The 12,745-nt window shown below is 43.1% G+C and overlaps 1 protein-coding gene across 1 annotated transcript; it reads left to right on the top strand.

Moving 5' to 3' along the window:
* The first annotated feature begins 3,072 nt into the window (after positions 1 to 3,072).
* Positions 3,073 to 4,588, top strand: LOC146706707 (uncharacterized). Its single transcript, XM_085464926.1, has 5 exons — positions 3,073 to 3,355; positions 3,912 to 3,973; positions 4,050 to 4,112; positions 4,197 to 4,256; positions 4,339 to 4,588. The coding sequence occupies exons 1-5, from the start codon at positions 3,163 to 3,165 to the stop codon at positions 4,564 to 4,566; spliced, it is 606 nt and encodes a 201-aa protein (XP_085321052.1). The 5' UTR covers positions 3,073 to 3,162; the 3' UTR covers positions 4,567 to 4,588.
* The last annotated feature ends 8,157 nt before the right edge of the window (positions 4,589 to 12,745 follow it).

Here is a 12,745-nt window from a genome sequence, read left to right as displayed (position 1 = left end):
CACTTTTGACTCTCACATTGGATGGGCATGTGAATTCTCTGGTTCGGTCTTGTTTTTGTCATTTAAGAAATGTGGCTAAGTTAAGCCCTATTTTATCTCACTCTGAACTGGAGATTGCTATACTTGAGATTGCTTATTTCCTCACGCTTGGACTATTGTAACTCTTTGTTTATGTGTCTAAGCAAAGGTTCCCTGGATCGTCTGCAGGCTGTGCAAAATGCTGCAGCCAGGCTTTTAACAAAGTATTCACATGTGACACCGTTGCTATTTCAGCTACACTGGCTTCCTGTTGAACTTAGAGTTCATTTTAAGACCCTGGTCTTGACATTTAGAGCCTTGCCTGGACTGGCACCAGCCTACATCTCTGATCTGCCACAGCCCGATGTCCCCAGCAGGTCCCTGAGGTCATCTGATCAGGGCTTACTTGCTATAAAACAAGCTAAGATGAGAACTAAGAGTGAAGCTTTTGCCACTGTGGCCCCGAGACTGTGGCCCTCTCCCCCCAAACCTTAAGAAATGTGGACTCAGTAGCTGTTTTTTAAAAAACAACTCAAAACTCACCTTTTAAAAACTGCTTTTGGTTAATTTGTGCCTGTTTTATATTGTCTGTTTTACCTTTGTATTATTTGTTATCTTATGTGCAGCACTTTGTGACTCTCTCTAGAAGGTGCTATATAAATATAATTTTTTTTATTTATTTCTTTAAATGTGACATGCAAACTAAGCTTTTTATAATTCCTAATTATGGCTAGTTTGGAGAGATATGACAGCCAAAAAACATCAAACATCAACTAAAACATTTGCACTTGGAAACACGAAGACAACAAACCCAGTTAGACCTCCGACACTTCCCAAAGCTCAGAGCTGCTGTGTCACTGGATCAGAGGATACACAAGTTTGGTAGTTGTAAATAAAAACACGTGACACTGGCAGAAATGAAGGAAGAGCTTCTCTGATGACAACAGACACGATCAAGGTTGAAACACTGCTACCTTGTATGCTCCAAGATCTCTGCAGAGCTCTTTGCACCTCGCGCTCTCAAATGTGTCAAACTGCAAAGTGTCTTGTTACTATGTTACTGTTTCTCAACACTCTGTGACTGCATTATGATAACACAGCACACTCCCCTGTGTTTCAGCAAGGTATCCTTAAATGTCCTTCACAGCAGTGATCCCGCACGCTGACAAATGCTGCGACACGTCGCGTTTAAATGTGACCCAGTGAGAGCGGGAGCAGTCTCATAAACTGGACGTCACCACACTAACGTCAAAGTTCAACGTGTGTGTGTGTGAAAGATGCCAGTGGCTGTGGGGATGCAGCAGTGTATGACTTTCAGGCAATGAGAACAGGCTGCCACAAAGGATTTACTGTATTTAAATAGTTACAAGAAAAATTCCTATTCACAGAGAACATGGTTTAGAATGGGCAGACAAAGTGTGACAATCTCATTAACCTCTATCACAGCACAAGACCAGTTGTGGTTGCCCAGTTGCCTTGGGCAGTTACATTTGGACTACTGTCAGGTCTTCTGTGCAGCCTGGTTGTTCCTGTTGGCAGCTGCTCCTTTCTCCCTGGGTGTGGAGTCTGTGCCAAGACAAACGATAGTGCTGCTGTCTCACTTACTCGCTTATTACTAAAGCATAAAACAAGTGAAGCTGAGGAAGGCTGTAGAATTCATAACTAGTTACTAAAACATAAAAAAGAAAAGCGAAAGTTTAGTTACTGAAATGTACCAACATTCATATGCAAACAGGTGACAAATTAAAGGAAAAAATCTAAGCATTTACTTTGTATAATAAGAGTCACTATGTGCCACCAGGGCAGCTTTGCAGTCTCCAGATATCTGAAGTCAGTCAACCATTGGTTGGTTAGTTAGTCCCATCCCTGCATGAGTCCATGGTTCCATTTTCTTTATCACTCATCTTTATTTGGACAAATGTGGAAATTTACTTCATAAAAAAGCCAAACATCTGTAGTCACCGTGCTGCACACAGGGTGGGCAGCAGGCCACCCCTCCCTTCCTTCCCTCCCCATCTCCAGCTGCCTCCCTCTTCCCGCTCCACCACAATCACCCACACATGCAGGGCCTTGGGGTAAAGGTGTGTCACCAGAGTGCAGGGCAGGCATCCCCCCTTCTGTCCCCTTCTGGCTGCCTGTGCCTCAATTTTAACCCCCAACTTAGACATTCACATTACTCACACTCTCATAACACATACATGCTGGTGGGCACGCTACACTGGAAAAAAGTGCAAAAATGTCTGCCTTGGACTTCAGTGGTGCAGCAGGAGACGAGCAGAGAGGAGAGGCTTTTGTGCAGAAGTGGGTCAGTGAACTCACCACACACACTCGAACAGCTGAGTGTGTCCTCAGCACATTTCCATCTGTTTTGTTTTGGAGCAGCTTCATGGTTTCAAACTTGCTGCACGAGCTGGGCCCTGTTTCAGGAAGCCAGTTTAGAAAACTCAGAGTGAAAAACGATACGCAGGGTTGAGTAACCCCGAACTGTCCAACTCGGAATATTCGGTTTCAGAAAGGCTGATAACAATTAGTTCAGTCAACGCGGAGTTGCTACAACCCCAAGTTAAGCACGCGCACGAGGATACATAAAGCCCCGATCAGTGGAGCACAGATTAAGCGAGTCACCATGGAGACGGAGGGAAAGAAGGCGCGGTCGACGTATTTCACAGCGCTCGAGGCGGAAATTCTGATGGCAGCATATGCCGACAGCATGCACATCATGCAGAAAAAAAGTAACACAGCCGCAGCTGCAAAGGAAAGGGTGCATGCATGGCAAAACATAGCCGACAGAGTCAATGCGTGAGTGTTAATTTAAACATTGATCGAGGGATTTCCACCCATTTAACACGTTATTTTATCATATGTCATTCTATTTATTATGTTATACATTTTATTTTGTGATGTGATGTGAGCGCAGGTGCAACCCAACAGGCCCCAAACGTTCCTGGCAGCAAGTAAAAATGAAATATAAAAATATAGTCCAAACAGGTAAGGTGTAATTGTATTATGAGCCATAGTGCTTGGTCTGTTTGTCCGATGTAAATCAATTGCAGTTAGAGGCTACAGTAATATACCACCTGTAAGCACATATTGAAATTATCTGAGCACATCACAAGTACACATTTGCCTACTCTGTATGCCCAAATGTGTGCCGTCACAGCCAACAGAAAAAAAGCGGAGGCCCGAAAAACAGGTGGGGGTCCTCCACCACCACCACTCACAGAGGCTGAGCAGTTGGCCCTCAGCCAAAACAGTGGGCGCCCTGTGGCTGAAGGCATCTCTGCGGGGACATCCTCTGTGGCAACAACCCCACAAGACACAAGTGCCTACATAAGGGGTAAATCCAAAACAATACATGGCGTGCATACATCCATTCTGCACAGTCACCTTGACCAAAATGAACTATGTCGTAGTGAAGTTACTGTCCTACTGACAGAGAATGACAGTCATCAAACAGTTAGGTGAATAAACAACACTGAGACACTTGGAAACTGTTAACGTGCTGCACGGGTGAGGGCCCAGGGAGAGACTCACACACACCGAGCTGCAGTGGTACGTCTTTATTATGAGCATAGCAGTGTCCTTTAATTTTGCATACATGTGTGTGTGTGTGTTAACCTCCCACAGGGTGAGCTCCCTGTTCCCAGAGACAGAGCGAGTAGTACATTCCGTACCTTTCCCAATGAGTGTAACATATGAACATATACCTCAATGCAACATAAAGCTCATAAAAGCGTTTCCACCCTGACACCTACTGATTTTGCCTTCCCTCAGTGTCGGTTGTCTCTGAGAGCATACTGACAATGAGGTGTATGGTGATTGGTATGTCTGGTAATTGCCATTTGCGCCCACATAAGTCATGAGTGACCTGTATGAACCCCATATTCTTCCAGTTGACGGTGATGGTGTACTGCATCTGGTGCAGCCCCCTGTTGAGCCAGACCGACATGCAGTTGTGAGTACTCGTAATACTCCACAGACTACATGTGTCAACAGTAGAACAGCAATGTTGTTAAATGTCTCCACCACAGGCACATGATGACGAAACAGTGACAGCTGCTACAGAGGAGGCCGCAACAGAGCCACACTATGAGGTATACAGTGTACAGTGGAAAATATAACAACTGACGACAATGTGGTACTATGATGACACCATGGACTTACTATGTCCCCGGCAGAGTGATGCTGGAAATGAAGAGGAAGAGGGTCCAGCCACTCCTACAACGAACCTTTCCACAGTGGGTTGTTCAGCACTGATTTACAACCAACCTAAGTAGGCATGTACTATGGATGCCAATGCTATGTCCCTTGTTGCAATAGCTCCCTGTGAAGCAGCTGTATAAGACATATCTGGTCAGGAAAATAAGAAAGTGCGACATGGAAATGGTGCACCTCCAGCTGCAGATCCAAAAGTCGAAGCTGGAGATTGTACTGCTGGAACAACAGTTAAGGGTGGGTGGAGTGATCATAGATGGACGAATCATGTCAGTGTTTGTACAACATACTAATATACGCATTTATTCTTTGTGTACAGGACATACAGGGTGACCAATAAAGGCAGTTGACCACAGTATCTGTGTATTTGTCTTGTAACATGTTGGGTTGACGGGTCACAGGAAATGGTTGTGGCATATGGTGTCTCTGACTGCTCTTCCATCCTGTACCTTCGTGGGTGGGTCAGGATGTTCATCGTGTGGATCACTGCTGTTGTCTGGTTCAGCTGGACACTGTTCACCTCTAATCGTGGCAATGTTGTGTAGGATCACACATGCCACAATGATGTCACATGCCCTTTCTGGGGTGACCCTGAGTCCACGAAGGCACTGGAACCGGGCCTTGAGCATTCCGATGGTCATTTCAACTCTGGCCCGTGTCCTGCAATGGGCCAGATTATAACGCTGCTGTGGGCCCGGTTCAGGGTCAGGGTAAGGGGTGAGCAAATAGGGTAGACATGGGTACCCCCTATCACCAAGCAGGTGGCCAGTGAACTCTCCTAGGACAGAAGAATACATGTCAGTGCAAACGTCCCTGTGGCAATTGGTCTCTGTATATTTCACAGTTACTTCGACCCACCATGTCCAAATTTGGTGCTCAGTGTACATTCCCGGAAGATTCGTGAGTCATGTACAGAGCCTGGCCACTTGGCTTCCACATTTGTGATGATGTTGGCAGCATCACATATGATCTGCCCAGTGCAGAGAACACATATTAGCATCCATTACTATGATGCCATCACTTGTTGGTGTGAAATGCTACAGGGAATTATGTACCTGTACATTGATGCTGTGGACGGACTTCCTGTTCACATAGTCTCCTTCATTTGCTGAGGGTGCAATGATTGGGATGTGGGTGCCATCTATACAGCCAATCACGCCTGGGAACCCTGGAAATTTATGTACCATTTGAGTGGTAGTTCACGTATCACCACATCATGCATTGAGTTTTGTTCATCCTGATACCTGCAATTTTGTGGCATCCCTCTTTGATAAATCTTGTGGGTCTGTGACCGGGGAACACCACAAACCAGTACAGGAGACGTTTCAGTGCAACTGTAACATTCCTGACTGCCCGACAGACGGTAGCCTTGGAAACGTGCTCAGCGTCACCAATATTATACAGAAAGCTCCCGTTTGCAAAGAAACGGAGTGCGGTACAAAGAATATGTAATGGACTGAGCGCATGTCCGCGATGTGTCACATGCGCAATATATGGCCTGAGGATGTTATCCAAATAACTTATTGATTGTGCTGAGACACGGTAACGTTCGCACAGGAAATCATCAGGTAATGATAAGATGTCCATACGCGCTCTGATCACTCTCTCCCGGCGGAGAGCTCTGCGGAGAATTTGGGCTTCAAGATCTACTGGCTCTTCAAGGAAGGAGCACGCCATGTCTGACACTTCCTGCTGTCAGGTTTCCGACAAAGAGGCGGGGTCAGTCAGGGTTAGTTGTAGTAAACCTGCTAGGGGGCAGGTTAGCTTCACGGCGTGTGTCGTCATAGTGACTCACTGAGGCTTCAGCTGAACTCGCTTTGTGAAACCGAAAACCCAGAGTTTTCGTTAACTCAGGGTATACTTACTCAGTTTTTCCACTAAACCGGCTTCCTGAAACAGGGCCCTGATGAACGACTTCTGTTTCGTTTCTGACAGGAGGTGCGCTTCCCACGTCTCACCTGCACAGCCCGTCAGTGTCCTCAGTCATGCTGTTACCACGATTTCTGCACAAGCAACAAACTGCTGTGAACCGAATAATTAAACCGAGTTCACCCTGCAGTGTCTCGTCGGCTCGTCCAACAATTTGGAAGTCGTCATTTCAGCTTCAAGAGTGTTGTGAGAGTGTCTGATTGATTTTAGCAGTGCTGCTTGCTTTGGTTGGATCGTCATCTTTCATCCTGGCTGAGAAGAATGCTCAGCTACTGTCTGTGCCATGCGTCTGTTGTTTTTCAATAAATGTTCACAGGGGGACCTAATATGCATTTAACCAGGTGGGGGGCAGGTTAGTGGGAAAACAACGACCTTTCATTTGAGTTTGAACAAAAAAAATGGTACACAGAGAGACGGAAGAATCTAACGAGCAATTAAAATCCATAAAACAGGAAGTCAGCAAAAAAGTAACATATGAGATTCAGAAACGGTGGGGAGGTGTAATAATGACCTGATAAAAACCGAGGAAAGGCACCCTGACTAAATATCCATAAGGTATGGGTGGACTCAACAGAAAAGACCAATAGGAATTAAACTTCAAAATAAAACAGGAAGTGAACTTTGACACAGAAGAGGAGAAAAAGTCCTCAATGACCCAAATGAGGAAAAGAAAAAAACTAAAGTAAAACTGTATAGTTTTACAGATGAATTACAACAACCAGAAATTTGAATATTCATGTCTCACTGCTTTTACACAAGCAAAGACAAATGAGGTATTTAATGCTTTGTGGCACACATTACTGTTGTATAGCTGGCTAATGAAGACGAATGTGTTATTTTAACCCTGTTTAAGCAACCAAACAGCAAAACGCTTTGTTTGTGTCTGTGGAAGTCAGCCATGTGTGATAGAAACCTGTTTGCATCCTGCATTCAGGGTCACTGATCTGTTCTGAGGCCTCTTTGTCTTAATGTGCAGAAAGAGAGTGTTGCTACAAACTCAGAGTATCTGTTCACCTTGGCTTTCCACAGATGAATGTAGGAAGTCTTTTTCAAGCATTTTTACTTCCACAGACTGCCTCGATAAATACCTCTCTCGACCTGCTGCGACCTAATAAAGAGGTAAGAATCCACTTTATGAGATAGAGACAATAAAAGTTTGAAAGGTTCACTCGTGATTGACGTTCTGCAGGTAAAAACACACAAAGGGGGAGATAGCAAGAGGCAAAGTCAGCAGGCAGGCTTTGGGAAGTGAATTTCAGTCTGAGTGCGCCACAGGAGCCCTGCGACTGAGTGGAGAACACGTTAGCAAAAGGGTTTAGAGTCAGGTGAGGCTGGGGTTACTACAAGGCCAAAAAATCTTCTTGTAGAGATCCTCATTTTAGGCGTGTGAACTCGTGTCTTTAGAAGCACGAATATTTTGTCTCACCTGAACTTGAAGAGAAGCAGTTTCGAGAGAAAAGCGTCTTATAGGTGTTTCAGGTTAGGATGGAGGAGCTTTTATCTTGTAGCACTTCACTGAAACACAAACCTGCCAGGACTCTCTGAAACATCCGTTTTCACATAGCGTGCTCTGCACAAGTCTAAGTACAACTGGACAGATATGCCAGGTGCTTCAGATACATGTGCAGCTCTTTAACAAACAGATGACTCCATTTTTATTCAGTTAATTGAAATCAGGTTTTCTTCCTCGTGCATTACAGGTTAAAAAGAAAAAAGCAGCAAAAATTTTTTTTTTTTTCAGTTTGTAAAGTGTTTTAAAAATGTTTTATTTATCCAACAAAAGCAGTTAAAGAGCAGTTAGTTCATATTTCAGAAACAAAGACGTAACAATGTTGCTGCCAGTGACATGTATGTGCTGATGTTCTTTAACACAAAGGATATGAAAAAGCTCAGTTATTCAGTTATTAGCCAGTGTCGCACATGCACTGCAGCCCTGAGCTGATGGATGTGAGAACGCAAAATGTCAAATGCAAATCAGTCAGACGAAACACTTTTCACTCTGCTCCCACACACAGAGTTTACTTCAGAGCACCGGTCAGGTATTCTAACACCCACCAACATGCTTTTGGTGATTGATTACAAAATATTCTTTATTCACCAGAATAACAGAAAGTAAGGTAAATGTTTTCTCTTATTTTGAAAAAAATGGGGTGTGGCCTAATTTAATGATTCTTATTCACAAACATCGATTTTTGCTTTTTTTTATTCATTTATTTTTTATCTGCATTTCAAAAACTTTGAGGGACACGTGAATGTGAAAAATAGAAAAAAAAATAATTATATATATATATATATATATATTTTTTTTTTTTTTTTTCCTTGTGCTCTGTCTGTCAATAATAATAACAGCAACAAAACAATAATAGTAACAATAACAGTAATAACACAGGGCCTGACTCATTTCATTTACAGAGTCATTAGCTAAACAAGTCAATAAAGTATCTGGGAGAGGCGAGAGGACAGGACATACACTGGGAAACAGAGGAAACGGGGAGCGAAAGTCATTTCTACCAGGGTGGATCTGCTGTATTATGCACAATAATACAAACAGATGAGGAGGGAGAAGGTAAAAGGAGAAAAAAAGAGAGAAAGGAATAAGAGAAGAAAGAGAATGAACAGGACAAAGACCATAATCCTAATAAATAAACTAATATAAATGAAGATCCTACAGAATGTGAACCGTACTCTGAGTCAAACTGATGGTGGTCCTTGTTTTCCAGTTCACTAGGATTGTCTCTTTGCCAATAGTTAACGCTATGAGTAATAGTTTGGGATTGTGGACATCATCAGTAATTGTTGTGGTGTCCCCCAGCAGACAGAGACATGCTGGTAATGGGATGAGACAGCCAATCATGGTGAAAAGTGATCTAGTTACTTGTAGCGAGAACTGCTGAACAAGTGTGCAGAGCCACAGAGCATGGAGATATGTATGTGTGCATATTTCACATGGAAGCAGACCCATTTTTGGCATTTTTCGAGCAGTGCAGTGGACCCGGTGAAGTATTTTATATTGAATAAGCTGAAGGTTAGAGTTTTTTGATACATACCAGATATTTTTACAAATTTGTTGAGTAGGTTCTATAATAAATTGTTCCGAGCTACATTTGGTTTGTAAGACTGCTGTGAAACACGAACAGCAAAACACCGAACGTAGATAACAAAACGAAAACGTTGTGCATTGCTGTTCAATTCTCTTTGGTCAGTCATCTCAGCTGATTGTGACATTAGCTTGCAGCACAGGGGGCCCGGCTCCTCGTCCTCTCTGTCAGAGCAAACACTTGTCAACACAGAGGACTTTTCAATTGATCCACCCGTGAGCTGATTTAATTAAGCCCTTGTTGCAGTCAGGCATGCTCCCACATAATCAGTTCTATATTGCTGAAACAACTTGAAGAGACGATGTCCTCTGATATTAAACCGGAATTTCAAATCATGCCAGACTCATTCCAAAATGGCAAGGATATTTTGGGAACCGCTGTGTGTCACCATGATGCACTTTCAAGTTATTCAGTCACAGCTTTAAAACACAATGTCATTTAACCAGAATCCACATTAAACAAATTTCTCTGAGAGGTGAGTCATTAGGGTCACATGCACCAAGGTGTGAATTTCTTCTTTCACCCTCTGCCACCATGTAGATCAGCAAAGGAGTGGCGACTGAATCACCTGGGAAGATATCTAAAGACTGCATTATAAGCAGCTTATTGGTTGGTATCATAGGTCACCGCCTCAAAGAAAAGAGAAAAGTTTCCAGACTTGGCTTGAAAAGGCTGACATTAGAGTCCACCTCTATGAGTCTGAGGTGATGCTTCTCTACAAGAAAACAATGGATCGTTCCCTCTGGGCTGAAGCTCAGTTTGTGCCATCACACCACAAGCCTGAAGAAGACTATAAAGAGCTCGGCTCTTCACATCCAGATCGTGCAGAAATAACCTTTTCGAATTACAATGCCTACAGGTAAAGGTCTCACTTCCATGCTCTTAGTTGGGTGGTTTTAATGTTGAGGCAGTTGAGCATGCAGGATCCCTGACCTCGTAATCTTGCGAGCCACTTTAAACTACCTCTGCAAGCTGCAATGGCAACAGTTGCATGAGACTTAAAGTGGTTAGCTGTATCCTTTAAACATTTAAAACACTGTAGACTTGAAAACATCTTTGCTGGACAGAACTTATATCTGTGTACTGATGTAATAATTGCATCTCAGGCCTAAGGTCTTCCCCAAGGCAATCACTGCTCAGAAATCCGATTTTATCAAATAATTTTAATACGAGTGGAAAAGGCCTGAGGGTACACTGGTGAAAACAGCCCCCCCCCCCCCACCCTGTGTGACCCTACAGCAGTAAAGATGCCTGGGGACCTGTCACCATCCACGCCAGTTATAAAGTGACAGACATGATGGTAATGTTCAGTCTGCGTGTCCTGAGCACAGTAACTCATAAGAGACGAGTGATGCTACAGTTTTGGAGCGTATTTTGATGAAACTGAGATGTCTTTGATGCCTGATTGCTTTGAGGATACTCATCAGGTTCACTTCAACAATTGTCTGCTTGCATTACAGGAAGACAAAGATTGAACCCTTTTACTGGGTTTTTAGTGTTTTTCTTGCTCCAAGCACAGTAAAATCAATGACATTTTGCCTCCTTTTTGGCCAAAATGAGGGAAGAGAAAGAACGAGAGACCCAGACAGACTGACAGACAGTCAGTCAGACGAGATTGAAAGCGGCATAGACCAGAGAGCCTTAATATTTCAGATCTAATGCATTATTTATACCCTCGGCAAGTCAGCTGAATCTGCCAGAGTGCTCTTGGGTGAATGGCGAGTTTTCGATTCAGTGCCACGTGTGTGTACGTGTGTGTCTGCAAGAGTGTGTGTGCGATTGGTGGAGCAGTGGATGAAAGACAAAGCTGGAGCCTAGAGGCCCTCACTGTGAGATCCATCTGCTGGTGGTGTGAAGCTCTGAAGTTCTTTTAGCAGTCAGGTACAGCAACCCTAGGTGGTCGGCGATCATGTGTGTGTGTGTCTGCGTGCGTGTGTGTGTGTGTGCGTACATGTGTGTGTGAGTGTGTGTGCTCATATAAAGTGATGCCCACCAGAGGCCTTTGAGTAAACCACTCACTGGCAGCAAAGCCATGACGGTACATTCTTATTGACTGTATAATATGCACATATGTAGACCTCAGTAAGGGCTGTATAAGAATTCCTTTGGTGGAGAGACTCTGAAAGTTATGTTTCACTTTTTCGGACAGTTACCCCTCAAGTCATAGTTTTAATTTTTTCATGTTAATAAAGTTAATAAAGCTGAATCTGAAGATGTTCGCTGTGAGTAATGTGGAAAACAGTGAAACCTGCAGCAGTCGAGTTTGTAAAAATGGCGTCACGATGTTTATTTGCAGCTGCAGACGGAATACCTGTTCACTGTTTACAGAGTGAACCCTAAGACTCACATGCCACCCACATCAAGGCCCACCAGGTGAGTTTTTTTTAAGTAATAATGGATATCATTCCACAATCTGCATGATGAGTTACAGTATGTCAGTGAGAAATGTGAGAATTACCTGATCGAGGGCTGGGACGTACATATTACATATGCATGTGGAACAATATCGTATTCTTAGCCTTGAGAAACTGTTGGAATGCTTTTACACTATAGTTTGGATCAAATGGGAGTTCAACAGTTGGAATCTAGACCGTTTACCCCTAACAGGGAGCAGGATACTCCTGCTTGTCTGCCAATTGTTCATTTATTTTTGAGCCTTTGAAAAGGGGGCTGTGTATAAAAATGGCTGTAATTCCTAAACCGTTATTGCGATACTAAACCTCTGGGACGTTATTAAAGACGAACAAAAGAGGCCCAGAAATGATAAAGTGTGAATGTGAAAACATTCGACTTTTAAACCCAGAGGATTTGTTCCCCTCAGTTCCAAAGATGCACACAGTGTTGTTAAAAGAAAGAGTGATGCAACACAGTGATTAACGTTTCCTCATTGTACCGACTTTTATCATGTCGATGGCATGAAATTCAACATGACTATATATTTTTTTAAATCAATACAGGCTTTAAACACCTTTTAAATATTACACTGTGTTTAATTTATATTTTACACAAAGTCCTATCTATTTGAAATAGTTATGTATTTATATTTATAGTTATATTGTGTCTTTCACATGGACATTCACAGCAAGAGTGGAAATTGCTAAATCAACAGTTATTCACGCTCACCGAGGAAACCCGGTGCCAGTGCCCAATCAGAACCTCTGCAATCATAAAATTGGCTAAATATGAATTGAATCTGATGATGTTCATCACGAGTATTCTAAAAAAAAAAAAATCAAACATGTGATGGCCCAATAGCTGACGAGTTGTGTTTTGATGATGCGTGCTCGGAGCTAAATATAACTCAAACTAAATGAAAACTACAGTGAAGCGTGTGGATAGTTGCTAATATTCAGGAACAGCCTCTGATAAAACAGCTGGCTTTAATGGAAAACACGTGTGCACAAACGCACAGCGTTTACTGAAGCTTCAAATATGATCTGAACTGAACACCTCTGGGATGTTTCACCTTTAAGCTTGTGCACGAT

Source organism: Copadichromis virginalis, linkage group LG7 (assembly GCF_057382275.1).
Source record: "Copadichromis virginalis isolate Kocher_CV1m ecotype Utaka linkage group LG7, C_Virginalis_male_GT1.1, whole genome shotgun sequence".
Classification (NCBI taxonomy): domain Eukaryota; kingdom Metazoa; phylum Chordata; class Actinopteri; order Cichliformes; family Cichlidae; genus Copadichromis; species Copadichromis virginalis.
This window is presented reverse-complemented; position numbering and strand designations above follow the sequence as displayed.